General features: G+C 34.8%; 1 protein-coding gene across 1 annotated transcript in view; it reads right to left on the bottom strand.

Moving 5' to 3' along the window:
* Nucleotides 1-1,055: 1,055 nt before the first annotated feature.
* LOC149540222 (uncharacterized) overlaps nt 1,056-19,110 on the bottom strand; it is a 69,201-nt gene continuing 51,146 nt past the window's right edge. Inside the window, exons 3-7 of the mRNA XM_089801358.1 lie at nt 6,392-6,541; nt 5,953-6,266; nt 5,533-5,643; nt 5,372-5,419; nt 1,056-1,391 (exon numbers count right to left, since the gene is read on the bottom strand). Coding sequence (XP_089657484.1) covers nt 1,232-1,391; nt 5,372-5,419; nt 5,533-5,643; nt 5,953-6,266; nt 6,392-6,541 — 783 coding nt within the window. The 3' untranslated portion in view covers nt 1,056-1,231. The remainder of the gene's footprint in view (nt 1,392-5,371; nt 5,420-5,532; nt 5,644-5,952; nt 6,267-6,391; nt 6,542-19,110) is intronic.

Below are 19,110 nucleotides of genomic sequence, written 5' to 3'. Positions count from 1 at the left end.
TAAAATGACTGACACTAATCCTAACCCAAACTTACTAAATGATCAAACTGACACTCGACATTAACAAATAATGGTTGAAGAACCTTAGTGAAAAAATAAAAAGGACAAAGATAGACTCCTCAAACCCTAACACAAAGCTAATTTCAAATAGAGATAGTGATCTAGGGCACAAAACTTGCAATGATACACAAGAAAGAAACATAGATAAAGAAAAGGGCCACAATGACAATAATGGAGAGAGGAGTCAAAGTACTACTAGATGATGATGATGATGCTCAAAACATTCTCTACACAAAACTCTTGTCCAAAAGCTCTAAAAAACTTAAGATGCAATGCACAAAGTAACCAAACCACAAAGAAAAGAGTCAAAAACCTTCATGTGGTTGATCTTAGGTTTGCAACCAATTCCAGCTTCCTTAGGAGTCCTCCCCTTAACAACATGTGTGGGAGACCTATTAAGAAGATAGGTCACAATAAACACTACTTCTGCCCAATGTTTCCTAGGAATGTCTATGTGTTCCATCATAAACCTAGCCATATTTGTAATGGTGTGGTTGCAAAGCTCTAAGACATTGTTTTGTTGAGGGGTGTATGGTGTGGTTAACTTACATATGCCATGTTTATCACAGAAAGTGGAGAAATAAGTAGAACAGCATCCAAACACAGAAAACTGTCATCGTTTCATAAGAGTTATTTCCCCTTTTGCAAACAAAGCATCAAACTCAGAAAGGAAAACAGGTCAAATACTTAATCACTAAGAGAAGGAATACATCAAATTATGATGTAAGAAAAAAAAATTATACCATTGCTGCTAAGATACCAATGAATCTTTTTTAATATAAATACATATATCACCAGATCAGCTTGATCTCAGCTGACAAAAAACATTATGGCAAAGACATACAAATAATTCCTGAACTCCAAGAAAAATGATTCTGCCCATGGTTCATCTTTGCCTAAACTGCTTAAATTGGCAGGCAGGTCAAATACTTAATCACTAAGAGAAGGAATACATCAAATTATAATGTAACAAAAAAAAATTATACCATTGCTACTAAGATACCAATGAATCTTTTTTTATATAAATACATATATCACCAGATCAGCTTGATCTCAGCTGATAAAAACATTATGGCAAAGACATACAAATAATTCCTGAACTCCCAAGATAATAGGCACTCAAACCTTGTAATGATAATTGTACCACAAAATGTCAGAAACAGCTTGATAGCTACAAGACAACTGAATTTGGAGCACATAGTGTAACTTCTAACTTAATGGACCTCCACACATCTTTACAGAGATTAACTTGTTCAGACATATGCAAGAAAAATGATTCTGCCCATGGTTCATCTTTGCCTAAACTGCTTAAATTGGCAGGCACGGAGAAACTGTTCCAACAGCATACAAAGAACGCAGATAAACAAATTAGATGCAATATTTAAAACAAGATAGCTGAAAAGAAAAGAAGAAAAAATGATTCTTCTATTTGTCTAGGCATATATGAAAAGTTGGTTCTAAAGCAGTAACACAAGCAAACATATATTTCTGCTTGGTCATGATCTTTCCTTGACACTTGTTTCTTTTGTGTAATTACATGACTTCATCATTTTCAATTTACTTGTGTGTAAGATATTCAAATAAGATGACATATTTGGCGGGGAGGCCTAGTCATATATTTCTGTTACTGTAAAATTTACGAATTCACTCAGAATACTAAAATAGAAATGCCGGTAACATATATTTTAAATGAATTTGACAAGACTGAAAAGGGAATTAAAGTATTTTGGAGAAAACAAATAAATGGATAGTTATGTAAGAAAATTGCTGGAAAGAAACTACAAAGTTCAGGATAATATAACATACAGGATATTCTGGAATTGTTTTAAACTTACCAGTCATCAATGAATTTATTTTAATTTTTCTTGCAAGCTGGTGTGATGGAAAGTACAGTTGGAGGATTTTCCCTGTTCATCTTCTATATTGGAATTGATCCAGTTGACCCACATGCATCACAACTGACAGGTTTCTCTTTGCCATACGTTCTTTATTCACACAGTCAAATGTAGAAAGAAATCCATAGAACCTCTGGTAACTTCAATTTTCTAACAATGTGCCTAAGCTAAATTTGAAACAGTCTACGTTTTCATTAGTTGACATTCCTACAAATCTCATGGTTTCTTCTACTTGGTCACAGAAGCCTTTGTTAACATGTGCATGATCAGAAAACATCATTATTTGCTAGAAGTTATAGATACTTGTACGATATATTCAGGGAAACCCAGAAAGAAAAATTATGCCAGCCATCAAGACTTGTGGTTGGCTTTCCAAGATTGACCTTTTGTATGCATCCATTAAAAAAATTCCCTTTGGAAATGATTGCTTTCCTATCATTCTAAACATCATTATATATGTCCAGCTTCCAAGGCACAACAAAGGGCACTGATCTGCAAATGTTAAGACATCATTTTCTTTTCCTGAATGCAAGTCACTTGAAAAAGACACTCTGATGCCACGTTAGAAAACATGGTGTAATGTGCGTGAATAAAAATTAAACATAACCATTCAAATATGCAGCATAAATTACCATGATAAAGTAAAGCACAAAAAAATACACTAAACATGCAGATTATTCCATGAGAATTTCAGCCAAGATTGTAGCAAAAGTATGCAGCAGGAGATTAACATGATAAAATAAAACATAACAGGCAGCACAAGAGGGTTGCAATTGATACCATAGGAAAAAATCCCTTGAAAACATGATAAAATAAAGCATAACAGGCACCACTAGAGAGATGCAATTTATACAAGAAAGTTGTCAGTTGACAGGGTGATCCTACCTGCAGGCCAGGCGTAGGGTTTAGAGTTTCCTGCATATTTGTTTTTAGTTATTATCAGCATTGTAAATAAAACACATTGATGTTACCTGGTTAGCTGGACGTCAATCTTATTGTGATTTTAGCAATAAAATCCCTTCTTGCAGTGAGCGCTGGACTTTTGTTTATGTTCATTCTTGTTGTAGTTTTCTAGTTATCTCATTTTGAAAAAATGCATTGCTGTCGTGATAAACCAGAATTCTCATCTTTCATATCAGTCATTTGTGTTTTTGCATTTCAAGATCAAAAATTCATATTTATTTGCATGCTCAAGCTGGCAAAGTTCAGTCAAACATTGGCATTGAAACTTGAATTAAAAATCAGTGCAAACCAATAAAAAACATCTCCTAACAGCAACAAACAAATCAGGAAAAAATCGTCACATTTGGTTGGAAATCTTTTAGCTAGCTATTTTTAGGATTCAATCTTGTTTTAGCTCAAATCTGCCCACCATGTTCTGAAAATGAACATTGAATTACCAATCAGGTGATGATAGTTTTGTATCATTGATAATTTCATTTCAAACCGATTTCACCTAAGAATGTGTTTCACAAAAACCATTGTAATATATCCCATTGTCTGAATTATATGCCTAAATTAGGTGGATTTGTGAGTTGCTTAATAATTTGTTTTTTTGAGCATCGGCAACATAATCATGAAATTTCTTATTTTATTTTCAAAGTTTAGCTGTAGTATCTCTGTAATGTCCCCTGCTGGGACTTATTATAGATTTCTTTATTAAGTTTGTTGCAGACTTACTTCACACCTTTCCTGATATGTCTTATGGGTGTGTAGTGCTCCTTATACTGTGTTATAAGAAAAAGTGTCTTTTCGTTAAATTTTATTATTATTTATTAATGTTAACATTATGATTAATTTATATTTATTAATATTAAAGATTACAATTAATATTATTATATATTTAATTATATATACTTCAATTTGATATAAAATAATATTTTATTATTTTATATAATAACATTTAATTATTATTATATATATTATGTGATATTATATTATAATATTATAATTATATCATTATTTATATTAATCATCCATATATATAAATGTTATATAGCAGGGATATCACAGTCCTACCCTCTCAAACGTTGCTTGTTCTCAAGCAAAAAAAAGATTTATTCATAACTATTCTTGTACAGCATATAATTGAATGCAAGAAATAATAAAGGATTCATGCAGTATGCATGTAAACACGAAGTAAACACATAAGTGCACGAAAACACGAAGTAGACACAAAGTAGACACATGAATGCATGAAGACATGAAGTAGACACAAAATAGACATGTGAATGTATGACGACAGAAAGTAAACATGATGTAGATATATAATGATGCATGATGCTTATAATTTATAATTTGCAGTGAGCTAGGGTCAAGAAAAAGATTTACAAAATTCACTTCTTCAATTGAATCCTGCAACCATAATTGATCACTAGTACAGATGAGGTGGCCTACTTAACAGAATGCTTGTTTTGTTTTACTTTTATTATTATTCTTGGTCGAGTAGAACAGTTAGGATGTAAACAGATTGCTTAGGCACCAAACTCAACGGTTCCCCTCAAGGTTTTTGTGGATCTAAGCCCTTAATCACATCTTGGGTGTGTCCTCAAAGCATCTTTGGGATGTTTTTCCTTACCCATATCGGAACAACCGATTGGCCGGATTTACACTAGCCTCTCCCCAAATCCACCTTTGTTCTCTCTACTAGGGCTACCCTTATAGGTAAGTAATAAATTTTATGTAAGTTGTAAAAGTCATGCTATTTCGATATAACCCTAGCTTAGAAGGAATGCTCTGATACCAATTATAATGTCCCTTGCTGTGACTTATTAAAGATTTCTTTATTAAGTTTGTTGCAGACATATTTCACACCTTTTCTGATGTCTTATGGGTGTATAATGCTCCTTTATATACTTTGTTATAAGAAAAGGTGTCTTTTCAGTAAATTTTATTATTATTATTTACTAATGTTATTATTATGGTTAATTTATATTTATTATATTAAAATTAATATTATTATATTTAATTATATATACTTAAATTTGATATAAAATAATATTTTATTATTTTATATAATAGTATTTAACTATTATTTAATTTATTTGCATTTGTTAATATTGTTATTATTATAATATACTTTGAGATATTATATTATAATATGAAATTATAATATTATAATTATATCATTATTATATTAATCGTCCATTTATATAAATCTTATTTAAGCGGGGATATCACAATCTCAAGGGATGTCACACACAAGTTCTATTTTGGATGTACCCAATTCTTACATACGTGGTAGAAAACCTCCTTCAGAACAACTTTTCCTGATATCCCCATTACAGTACAAACAGGTTTACAAACTGGAGAATGCATTTTGAAATATATAGCAGAAACTTCCTGGTAATCCTACAAAAACAACAAAATAGGCAGATGCAAAAAGGGATAATAGGTAAAATCATATTTAGGTTCACCTCATCAGCTCTTCTTCCTCGGGATCTTCTTTGCCAAAACTTACTTCGCTGCAAAGAATCGAGAATATTTTTATTAGGTATTAAACTCTTTGCATAAAATCTGCAGTTGATAAAATATACAGATATTAAAATTTGACAAAAAGAGAATTAGAAGACTGTGCCTGCAAATTAAAATCCTGAAGAGGTGTAGAGATCCAACAGAGAGACTCCTGACTGCTTGATCCACATTCTCTCTTCTGAAGATATACACTATAGGATAACCCAAAAGCCACCTGCATAATGTGATATACTTAGATTCCCCATGGTACAAAAGCCAATATGATATAATAAGGCAACAACTGCTTCAGTAATTTGTGAAAAGGATCTGTACAGAACAGCTAACATTGACTTTAGATCAAAGAAAAAGACCAAAGTACATGCAATGATTATAAATTTAGATATCATCAGAACAGTCACTTTCTGATCAACAAAGACCCAAACTGAATGCTAAGGTATCACTAAATAGTAAATACTGTACCAAAAAAACTAAGATGCTCAGAAAGAATCAATCACATGCAATGCTTAAATGGGCAGATAAATACCCATTCAGTGTTGGAGGAGCAATTTGAGTGTCCATCATACATTGACTGAGATCAATTATATCCAAAGCTTTAGAAACCACCATAGATTCACTGTCCAATGTGGGAACTGTAAACCTGAAATTTGATCCCTTCTGTTCGTCATTTCCGGTGGGGATTGTGCTTGAACATATGGAAGTGGCTTTGTCTGATATGTTTAATGAACAGTCTTGTGAGGGTATTCTCACTTGATATCGATTTAACATGACTGATAACAACAGCTTTTGGATTGATATAAATTGTGCCATAAGAATATTTTCATGTTCTGGTAAAGCCAGCTGCAATAAAAAATAAATAAAACCTCAAATAATTCTCAATAGTTAAAGTTAAGTGATATGAAACGACTCCTAATCAAAGCAGAAGCATATTACCAACATCATTGTGTATTTAACTCCTTGCTAACCTTCATAGGACCTTGATCGAGAAATACAAACTGGAATTGGGAGTTTGAACCCATACCCAATTGCATGTGTTCGAGCAAGTTTTGAACATGGACCAAGTATACCATTTCTTCTATGATTATAACTCGCAAAGAGAGATATATTCTGGACTCCTGTGATCAAACCACCGAAGTCTGACATCTTAGTTAAAAGGCACACAATGGACCTTATACACTATTGGAAGCAATCAGATGATAATAAAACATGTTCTGTCATATACATAGATGTCAAGTACATATTCATGAAAACATAATCATCCAAAAGAAATGTGGAAGTCAATTATACTGCAATACACTATTGGAAGCAATCAGATGATAATAAAACATGTTCTATCACATACATAGATGTCAAATCCATATTCATGAAAACATAAATCATCCAAAAGAAATTTGGAAGTCAATTATACTGCAATAAAGCTAGCAATGGTATTTTTCCTTTAACAAAACTTACAAAAGTTAAGAGTTTAACTATATTCCATGGCATTTCAGGGAGTGGTCGGAAAAGCATTGCAGACACATTTCAAGGTGGCAAACTAGGGATCATTGTTTGAGGACAGCAATGTCTGTGTCTGTGTGTCTGCCTCTGTGTTTCTCTGTGCCTTTGTCTGTGTCTATGAGTTGGCATGCAGAAGCTTATCTGTGTTTCGTCTGATCTATATCCATAATGTTTGTGCATTTTGTTTGTGTCTATGTTGTGTGTGTGCATATGCATGTGCGAGGGGGCACATGCATGGTTGTAAACTTGTCTATGTGAGTGTGCTGGTATGCAAGTGCAACTTTAGCTATATATGACATCAAAATTCAAGCTCAATTCACATAATGTATAAAATTCAATATTCAATAACATATTCATAGCAATACAAAATACATATTTCTGGAAGGTCCAATAGTTTCATCAAGACAAAAGGTCCTAGTAATGCAAAATAATGAAAGTGTAATGACAAACAAACATTTCTTACAACTCTGTGATCACTTTTGGCATATGCAGGATTTTGCTTTGCAACTGTATGCAATCATGCTTTTTCTCTTTGTACATCTATATGCTCTCATTTCATAATTATTTACTCTTCTACAGCTGTATGCCCTCGTATAACTGCCTACTAATGAAAAGAGTTGCAGCTGTATGTGACATTCAACAGTACATTTCTATTCCATAGTTGTACACTACCAAGCAGTCATTCAACAACTTTAAATTTCTTTAGGGCTGGCACAGAAGCCCATATGAGAGGAGCCCGTACGGTTGGCAAAGTCCGTACAAAAGGAGCCTGGAAAAATACATACTGCACATACAGAAGAAGTCCACACCATAGGCATAGTTCGTACAGAGGAAAGGAAGGCTCGTACACTGTATAACACCCATATTTGGATGTGCAATTTCAAGGAACCATATTTTAATCTTACTCACATTGAAATAGGAGTCCCCAACCTACAAGAAGACTTACACAATTGGCAAGTTTCAACAAACAGGGTCAAAGATAGGATAGAGAAAAATGAACTTGACAATGATAATCTGAAAGCTATGGTATAGATACTCTCTAAAACCCTAAGGTCAATGCTTGGTCCTTTGTCAGCTCAGATTCCTGATACCTCAGATACCATTCTTGATCCCACATCTGACAAGAATAAAGAATTATTCTCTTAATTACAAATAGATAGCCAGTTTGGGAAGATTACAAGAGAATAGACTGAGGATCTAAAGGTTTGGGGGCTACCTTTTATTGATAATTTGAGTGAATCATATGATGCCCTAGTAGTGGCAAGGAATGCGGTGTCATCTAAAACCAAAGTGGCGAAGATGCAAGGTGTTACTCATACAACTACCTTTAGCAAATACAAGAAGTAATAGATATCAGGTTACATTGTATCTTGTCACATACTGAGCCTTACCAGAACTGGGTGTTCAGCCTGAGCTATAAATGTGAATGCATATAGAAAAGCATAGCCAATATTAACAAATTGTTAGAGGCCAAGGAAATGATTAAGCAAGTAATACAAAACTTTAGAGACATTAACCGTGAGCTTCAGAAGGACAACTCTGGCGTTATTGTTACAAAAAACCCAAAAACGAAGTACTAGCAGAACATCAGAACAACAGCCCATCCTTATGTATGCTGCAAGGATAAATACAAGGAGCTAGCCAGGATCAATGCTATTTGGATGTGGTGTGCTTATCACCATAAAACCTTCATCGCAAAAGCTGAAGTAATCAAACAGCTATGGTTGTCTGTGATGATCCTCATAAACTTCAAATGCATTGTTATGATAAGTCATTTTGGTAAAGTTTCTTTAAAAAATATTCATTTACGGGTAACTAAGGAGGTTTTTGAGCTTTTGAGAAGACTCTAAAATTAAATAGTAAACTAAAATGTATTGAAAGCGATCGACTATTTTTCTAAAAAATTCCCCTTTTTCTTTACAGCTGAGTGAGACTCAATTTTTGGGAAGGATTGTTGCTTATGTTAAAATTTAGATAAAAATTTATGCTGCTAAGACATTAGATCTTTGCATTTCCATGATTGATTTGTTATTATAGAACTTTTGTTTCAAGCAATCGATCATTCTGTTGCTTGTGACACTATTTCTTTCATTGAGATTTATGTGAACTATAGTAGTGGGAAGTTTCGGTGTTGTACCTAAGATCTGCAGCCATTTCTTTATCTTTGAGTAAAGACCTTCCTTCAGAAAGATATGTGTTTTATTAGATGGTTATATCCCTACAGTTTGTGTTCATTATTTTATTTCTGCAGTTACCTCATGGTGATGAGTAATTGTTAATTGCCTTTCTAATTTCAGGTTAAAAGCATACCCTGTTTCAAATATCTATTTGGTACATTTAAAAATTATATCAGGAGGGAGATGTACCCTTCAAAAGAAAATTCAGAGAGGAACTATAAATAGTTCGCTCAACTGTTGATTAGCAAATTGGCTATAGGACAATGGAGTCTCAATAGATAATATAAGAGAAAAAGCCCAATCTGTTAGCCAACACTTTTTGGATGCATACATGGCTGGTTGTACCAGCAGGTCCAGCACAATGGTGAAGTGCAAAAACAGTGCACATGCCATGTGAATGTAGTATTTAAAATTTAAAAATTCAAAACACACCCAGTTTTTTAATCATTCACACAACATGTGAATGCAGTATTAAATGCCATGATTACAGGCTTGTAGAAGGTTTATCATTTTAACAACAAAAAAATGGAAAACAAAAGTAAATGCAAACCTGTTGTTGCAGTATGTGCACTTTTCACTCTTCTAGGCCACCTTCACTGCTTCCCAAAGTGACTTCAGAGCTTCCAGCAGCAAATGGAAGAAAATAATGCAAAACATTACTTTGTATGCCTTTTGTGTCCCTTTTTCAGCAGGAACCATATGGGAAGTACTAGGAAACTTGGCGGACAACAGGCATGCGGAGAGAGACATTGAGTTAAAGTCTCCAACAATTTTTGTAGACTCAGAGTGCGCAAAAAGAGCTAGAGAAATGTCTCACCAAGGTGCACGAGATGCATCTCCTAGTTTCACTAATGCATGCACATTTTCTGGATCATATCACCAATTGTGAGGGTAATCCAGGATGCAAATACAAACTCTCCTAAACTTGGAGAGATCTCTGAGACTTTTGATAACATGCATGATCAAAAGCAGCAAACAATTCATAACAAGGATCCTGGATTGCAATTCTATGATGGGCAGTTTAGGCCTATTGTCATAAAGGCAAAACACAATGAGCACCCCTTTCATATGCTTATCTATGTTCTTAATCTTAAGGGGTTTGCACCAAGACCTATTCCTTGTAAGGATGATGAAGTGATGAAGGGGCTTACAAAAGCCCTTATAAAATGTATAGCAATGAGAAGGAAACCATTCTTCAAGAGCAATGGCTTGAAGTTGTCAATCTTCAAAGTCCCATATTCAGAAAAAAAAGGCTACAACGTATAGCATCACTATTGCACAAAAAGCCCTCATTGGATGGGGGATATATCATGGGAAGGACAAGTGGAGTTGAAACAACTTGCCATTTGTTTGCTCTCATATATTGCCTATGTTCCCCAGGGATGCATCCCCCCCAAAAAAACCAGCATTTCGGGGACGGGGACGTCCCCGTCCCGGAAACTTCATTGGGGACTTGCATCCGTCCCCAATTTTTTAACACACAAAAAATTAAAAAAACTAAAAAAAATGTCACTTTTGCCGTCCCCATTTGCCGTCCCCCACCGTCCCCAAAATCGGCAAAAAAAAAATGCCGTCCTGCTGTCCCCTGCCGTCCCCGTCCCAGAAACTCGGGGGAACATAGTATATTGCTAGTTTGTCTGCTGCAGCGAGGAATTGATCTGCATATGGCTTCATTCACTCCATTAAAAGTAAGCTTGTCTCAAAACAAGCTGAAAAACTAGTTGTGGCTCATAGCACCTTGAGACTTCAGCACCAACAATCTATTGAGAATAGAAAGACTCCAATAGCATGTTGGTGTGTTGCTCTTAAAGATGATAGAAAGATTGACAAGGAAGCAGAATAGTAAGGCTACAATTAGATGATCTAATTCAGGAAGAGAGCGATAGTGACACAAATAGTTCTTAAGCCTTTGGATATTGGTAGCTCAAATGAGACTTAGTCTCATAGATTATTGTATCTTGATGATTGAGACTGCTGTCATACTGCTTTGTTGAAGTTTATTATGTTATTATACTATTGCTCTTATGATTTATTTGCATAATATTGTTGTTATCACTTATTGAAATACCCCTCTCTTTCTCTCTCTATACATATTATATAATATATTTTGAGAAATTCAAATATATGTATGTCTATATTAGAATATATAATATATTCTAATCTGCAGATGTCTAGTTCGGCCTTCTCTGATATAATGATATGAACTATGCAATGAACTTCTTTCCAATAAAGTTGTGTCTGATACGTCTGTATAACTATGCAATAACGATTGTGGTGATCTGTTTAATATGCTGTTATTCTTAGACAATCACAAAGATACTGTTATATCTGATATACCTATCTATATATATGCAACAAAGCGATGACAATATCACTAAGAGTAATGAGGTTGCTGTTTCTGATAAGAATATGTATTCTTGCAACTATGATAAGAAATGCTTGTGACCTTTAACAATTTACTCCTGCAATTATGGTGTTGTCTCTGATTGATTGTTATATGATTCAAACCTGATGTTAATTCCTTGTAACTTTGACAAGACAAGTGTTCTAATTTTCAGATCAGTCTGATCTGGATGCATGAGTTCCCTTAAGTATTGGTCACTAGAACATATTGTCCCCTCTAGACAGATCGACATCTTCCTTGTGGCTTTTATAAACCTTCTTATTTACTAGTGTGGTTAGTTAGTTACTAACCATTAGTGACTCTTGGAATGGGCACCAATCTTGAGGAAACAATCATGTTTTTAAGTAGGCCGACCTAGAGAGGGACATGTCCATTCAATGAACATGCCCCTTGAGTTAGGTATAAGGGAGGGCTAGGTTGCAGTTTAGAAGACACACCGAAATCCATAAGTCTGCTCTTCTAGCAATCTGCCCAAATAGAATCATCTATAGGAGTGTAAACATTTGCAGAAGATCCATGACCTTAACATGGTATCAAGGCAACGGCTGCAAATGAAAACCAGAAACTTAAGACGTTGGTCACATATGTTCTTCACAGTAGAGAAGAATAAAGACATTGCAATAGAGAGACTATGGGTACAAGTAAGGCAATCATAAACCAGGTTGTTTACTGAGAATAATTAAAATACAACAGGTCTGGAGAATTTCCCAACTGCATACTCACTCATGTATCTTGCGAGAGTCTCACAATATTCTTAATGCATGAAATTCAATTTCCAGACATTGATACTAGAAATATCGACACCAAAATTGTAGTATTGAAGTTTGGAGCCTTATCATTAGTCAATATTTTGATTGACTGAGAGAAAGAGAAGTCGCAGAGGGAGGGCATCAGCGATAATGTGGATCGGAGGATAACAGGAATCCACCTAGTTGAAATTTGTTTTCAACTGCTTAAGAGAAGTTTTTTGATACCTTGCGACAAACGCCCTCCATCACAGGTCAACAATAATGTGATGATCAATTATGATCTGCACATTCCTACACTGTTCCAATTTCATGCTCAACATGGTTTCGGTTGAAGGTTTGATTGATATCAGATGATGCCACCTAAGCAGTACTGAATCTAAGAGATTCTGACAATGTACACGGGTTTAATCTTCTAATCGAGTGTAGTTAAATGATTTCGTGGTTGATGAGATTGGTATGGCGGGAACCCTGAAGAGAGTGGAGCCCTGTACAGCATTATTTGAGTACCAGATTTTAAATGAGATGGATTATCATAGGTATAATGGGAACCAAAAGAGAATATGAAAAGGGAAATCAACACAACTATAATGGGAGAAATCGAATCTAAAAATCAAACTGAGCACTGTGAAATTATAAACTCGATGTAACCAATAATTAGAAGTAAAGACTTGGTGTTAAGTATACAAAAATAATTAACGGAATATCAATATCAGTGACGATAATTATAGCCAGTGATAATTGGTCATCAATACAGTTTAGCAAAACAAAAATAAGATACCTAAGCATTGAGCAATTATAGAGGAGAAGATTTAATATTTGTTAGACTATATAGTTCTTCCATACGCAGAAGCAGAACAGAAGTATGAGTCACATCATCGAATGATACAAAGTCAGCGTAGGGACAAAATATTGTAACTAATGACAATTCCACCCAAAGTGGATCATTAAGGAGTAGCCTGTAAAAAGAAGAAAATTATAATATTTTTTTTTGAAGCAAGGGAGTATCACATGTTAAACTTGGGAGTGAAAGGAAGTCAAGGTGTATGTGCACTAGAATAAACAAGGCACATTTGAAGCACATGGATAACGAGGGAGTGAATCTTGTGAAGGGAAAAATGAGCACCGAAGGACGATCCATATCAATCATTGAAATAGCAAATGGATATAACACGTTGAATATTCAGAATTAGTTCACTTAAGAATTCGTTGATCAAACAATCATGAAAGAAGCTGACAACAGTCTAAGGTTTGATAATTATTTTCAATGATTCAACTAAGAAGTTTATCCAATGATTCAATGATTGTGGGAATGGTCTCATTTAATCGACACTCATAGCAAAACCAACAAAACATAACCAGATTAAGAGGATGATTGAAGATAAGTGGTAATACGAATGATTAATTGATGTACTGGGTTGATTGAGGAATTCCATTCTGTGATCAGTAGTATATGGAATTGTTTGTCAGTTTCTAGTAATTGCTTACGTGTTCTTCTAGAAGGGGAGATGGCAGCAAGTTAGAAAGCTTTCTTGGCACCCATCAAGACTCAGAATCAGAGAGTGTCTAATTTTTTTTATCATAGGATATGGAGACATTTGGAGAATTTACAGTGAGTAAGCCGAATGCCACTTTACTGAAAGGAAACTCCAATTCAGAATAAGCTTGATCCACTATAAAAGGGAACCTTGGAATAAGAACAAATGATTCTATAATCTTAGACAAACTCGATTATTTTGTTTGAGAGGGAGTTCATCAAAGAAGATAACTCGTGGATAGAATCACTGGTGAGATGCAAATGGATAAAGATTACATCATGAAACTACAGATCATTAAGATAAACATTTTACTCAAGGCATTTCTGATCTTCCCTCAAGTCCAAGAAGGAGTGTTAATGATTGTGGACTTAGAAAAGATGCATTCTATATAACCTTATGACTATTCAGATTACTAATATTGGTTCTCTTAGAAAGGAGGGAATTAAGTGACACATGTTGTGACACTAAGATCATGGATATTAGCATGGTATGCCTTCCTAACAAAAGGAGAAGCTAAATGATCCGCAATGGTGAATCTTGACTCAAAGGGAGTAGACCATGCTTTATTGATTCCTGAGTAATAAAGAATTTGTAGTAGAGAATCATAAGTATCATCTTATAAGAAGGTTATATGTCAGAGAAAGTAGCTAGAAGATCGAGTTGACTCCCCAGGATCTAGGTTAAACAAACTCGGATAGAGTGTACCATGTCAAGATGGTGTATACTCATAAAGTACAAAAGCTTTCATCAAGGTTGTGGTCAAAAGATAAGTATCTATTGTACTTGAGCTCTTCTTTTACCTTATGTCTATAATATCTTTCATTTCTAATTTTTATCAGAAGAGTATATGCCTCGATTTTTTTCTTGAAGAATGTTCTTGTAGGAAAGAATTTTGGATTCAGAGGGAGTCTAACATCTCATCAAGGCAACCTTGAATAAAGAGCTCAGAAGATTTGATATCCAGGAGTTTGGAAAATCTAAAAGTGAGCAACCATCTAATGGGCCTACCTTTATAAACATCATGGTGTAGAAGCATTTTTTAGGAAACTGTCTTGCAGCATCAGTTTGCAGTAATAAAAAACACTCTTCTAACACGAATTTGCAGTGATAGCAAATGATCTTATGGTGTTTTAAATCAGTAGAGGACTACTGGCAAATCTTGAATAGATTCAAGATTGTGTTGTGAAAGAGACATTTCAATGTCTATGAATCACAACCTGGATAAAGAGAGAATTTAATTATTCTCTAGACTTTATCCTTAAGTACTAGAAATTAGAAAGCAAGTATTCTTATCAAACCTTTCTGAGAGTGATCATCTCAGGAAAGATCCAGGTATGATTGAATTGTTTTGTATTCTTATGATAATTTATATTATTGTCAAGATATTGACTGTTATAGGGCTTCACCATTTGTGTTTGTTATTTAAGAGGTGACGATCTCTGAAATAATGAACACTTGTATAAAGACATTATAAGAGGTGACGATCTCTGATATAATGTTCTGACCAGTAGAGAACTACTGGCAGATTTGGATGAACTTAAGATCTTGTTGTGATGGAGGCATTTCTATGTCTATGAATCACAACTTGGATAAAGGCAAAATTTAATTATTCTCCGGATTTTATCCAATGTACTGATAGATCTTAATTCAGGATCATGTTGTGATATGAGCTTGTTAGTGCCTATGAGTCACAAGTTGAATAAAGGAAGAATTTAATTATTCTCGGGATTTTATCTTGTGTAAGGCATTCTAGTAATGGATTGCTGGTAGAATCTAGATCTTGGACGAAATCAAGATCATGTTGTGACAGTGACATTTCTAAAACTCCAAACATCACAACTTGGGTAAAGGGAGAATTTAATTATTCTCTAGTCTTTATCCTGAGTATTGCATCTATGCAATACTGTTATCACAAGCTCAAGTAATACTTCATATCACAAGCCTTGTCAAACACCCTGTGTTACAAGCCCTAGGTGATTTGATATTAGTGATTTGATCACAAGCTCCGATGATAACTCATATTACAAGATTTGTAATACGATGTGTTTTCAAGTACCATTTGTATAATGATACATCATGCTTGAAATTCAGAAAGGTATAGAGAATATATCAATGCTTAGTCATCTCTATTGATGTTGCTAGATATGTTTCTATCACTTATCAAGTTAAGGAGTGTTAATTCCTTGTAACTTTGACAAGTGTTCTGATTTTCAGATCAGTCTAATCTAGATGCATGAGTTCCCTTAAGTATTGGTCACTAGAACATATTGTCCCCTCTAGATAGATCGGTATCTTCCTTGTGGCTTTTATAACCCTTCTTATTTACTAGTGTGGTTGGTTAGTTACTAACCATTAGTGACTCTTGGAATGGGCACCAATCTTGAGGAAACAATCCTATTTTCAAGTAGGCCGACCTAGAGAGGGACATGTCCATTCAATGAACATGACCCTTGAGTTAGGTATAAGGGAGGGCTAGATTGCAGTTTAGAAGACACACCGAAATCCATAAGCCTGCTCTTCTAGCAATCTGTCCAAATAGAATCATCTATAGGAGTGTAAACATTTGCAGAAGATCCATGAGCTTAACACCTGATTATGCCAATTTGGCAAGTGTTCAACCGAGCAGATCCAAATAGGATAAGTAAAGAATAAGTAATCTAATGAGAATGGAGTGAGTTTGATCATACTTTGGTATCTTGGTGAAGGGGAGTGAGATATCTTCCAAATCTTTCTACTTCATAGTAAAACTTTCTCTCTCAATTAATCGAACTCTTTGTTGATGTTCCATACCAAAATTGAAGATAAACAGCAAAGACAAAAAAAATGAACACTAAGACACAACAATTTGTTCTGGGAAAACCCTCTAACTTGAGGGAGAAAAACCCAGCCACAAATATATCACTTCATTGATAACTAAGCAAAAGTCTGAAATACAATATGCCCTAGCACAAGGCTCAAAACTTACGTAATATTCAGAAACACAAGATATCAATATATGAATCAATCCCATACAAATGCCTCCTTTAGAATAAATAAAATTGCCTTAACCCTTCATTATCTTGCTGTTACAAAGTGAAGACCCCTTTATTGTATTGACTCTTCAGTATTTTGGCTGTTTGATTACCAAACAGCCATGAACTTCAACAATCAACAGCCACATACGCATATGGCTGATGACCAACATTAACAAGAACAAAATCTCCATAACATAGCCAAATTGATTTATCAATGCCTTTCAGCCAGCAACCACGTGCTTGGGAAAATGACAATTTCAATAGAGATAATTATCACAGGTATGGCAGATAGCACCTGCAGCTACCAATCTTCAACACTCACTCTTCGCAAAGGAGATATCTTTTCAACCACTCAAGTCATGGAATCTCTCAACATGACACAATGGCTTCACCCATTTGTGAGAAGAAAAAAAAAATTGTCACAGAGTCTCTCAACATGATATCATCATGGAATCTCTCAACATGGTATCGACTATGGCTACTCCTATGAGTGGAAAGACCAATACCTTTAGCTCAAAGGCAAACAAAAGCTTTCACCTCAAATTTTTCCATCTCAAAGAAAAATGCATTACAAGGGCTTTCACCTCAAATTACTCCGTCTCAAAGGAAAATTTACAAGGGCTTTTGCCTCAAATTTCTCCATCTCAAAGAAAAAGCATCACAAGGGCTTTCACCTCAAACTTATCCATCGTAGAATCAATGAATGAATGAATGGTTTTAATGAAGTCCACAAGACCACAGCAGTCTAAGGGACCAAAAGAACGTAGCACTAAGCAATTTTCATATTTCTTTCCATTTCCAATCTTTTGATATGGATCTTAACCAAAAAATCCGCAATTTGCTTGATCTTGTCAACTTCAAATAAGCTATGCATGTTGTCCGCCTTTAGGATGACATCATAATAAGTTCGGACATTGTCGTAAGCTGTGCATTCCAAAAGAACATGCCATTCTGTTTTAATAGCTCTTGTGTAATGTCCCCATTTTTACCAGGTTCCTGTAGTTGACCAGGTCAGTTCACCATCGCGATCCTCGTGAGCTGACAGTAGGATTTGAGGGTCTTAGAGTGTGGTTATAGGCTTTCCAGCAGCCTATGGTGTGTTTTGGCTCCGTTTGAGGGACTTACTATTTATAGTAAGTCAATTTGTTGGTTCCGATGAGCTCAGTTAAGTCAAAGGAGTTGGAGGATGCTCTCAATTTTTATTTCGAGATTCCGGTTTGGGCTCCAAGAATTTTGGAGGGAGCGTCTATTTATAGTAAGTCACCCCGTCAAGTTCATTCGCCGTCTTTCATCATCAAGATCACTTTGGTGTTGTCAAATTTCAATTTTGATGTTGCTTCAGTTGTTTTCGCAAGACGGGTGAATTATTATTATTCATCTAAATACGCTAAGGTTGTTATTTTTGTTAGTTTTGTTGGTTGGTCACCTCAGTATCATAGCTCGTTGGAACCGGGATGAAAAGTTTTAAATCATGGGAACAAAAAACAGTGGCCTTACATGTCAAAATTTGAAGTTATGGTGGAAAAGGTCATTTTCAAAGCCAAAAGCAATTAGTAGATTAGTTTATAATGGCACTTTATTATGTTTTAAAGTTGTGTGGGAAGCTTCTTAAGTGAAGTTCATTTGGGAAACTTTGTGCCATTCGGAGATTATAAATATGAGCCCATTTGATGAGTAAAGCATTCAATTGATTATTTTCTTTTGTTGCCTGCGAAGAGTTTCTGAATTTGTTGATTTCTTTGCCCTTGCTGAAGTATAAGGGTTTGGAATTAAGAAGTGCCTGGTAATTCACAACTAAGGTATTGTGAATTAATTCTGAGAATTGTCTTAATTAAATTATAATATTTCTCGACTGTTATGTACTGTACCTGGGATTTTCATTGTGGCTAGAGAATTTATGATTTGGAACACCATTATTATCTACTATTTGGCGTGGTCAAAGAGGAATGTATTGTGGCTGTCATCCCTATATTTGGCAGCGATTTCAGACTTTGTGGAAGGCTGCAATCAATTATTGGAGGGCAGGAATCGGGTTTTAGAGCACCTGTGATTATAAACAAGGAGCATGTATTTCTGAACCTACGAGTAAATTGGATTATTTCTTGAGAGCTGCAATCCATATTTCATCTATTAGAAGTCAATTTCCAAGTTCATTATTGCATTCTTGTAAATTTCTAGAAGTCAATTTTTAAATTGGATATTAGTAGCATTGCCATCAATTATAGAATTACTTCTAAATTGTTTAGGTGTTCATTTGTCCAAATTGATGAAGACTTAATCTATTAAAATTGTGAGTAGTTGGCTGTGA

This window comes from Cupressus sempervirens, chromosome 9 (genome assembly GCF_028749045.1).
Source record: "Cupressus sempervirens isolate cs-2001-9-10 chromosome 9, ASM2874904v1, whole genome shotgun sequence".
Classification (NCBI taxonomy): domain Eukaryota; kingdom Viridiplantae; phylum Streptophyta; class Pinopsida; order Cupressales; family Cupressaceae; genus Cupressus; species Cupressus sempervirens.
This window is presented reverse-complemented; position numbering and strand designations above follow the sequence as displayed.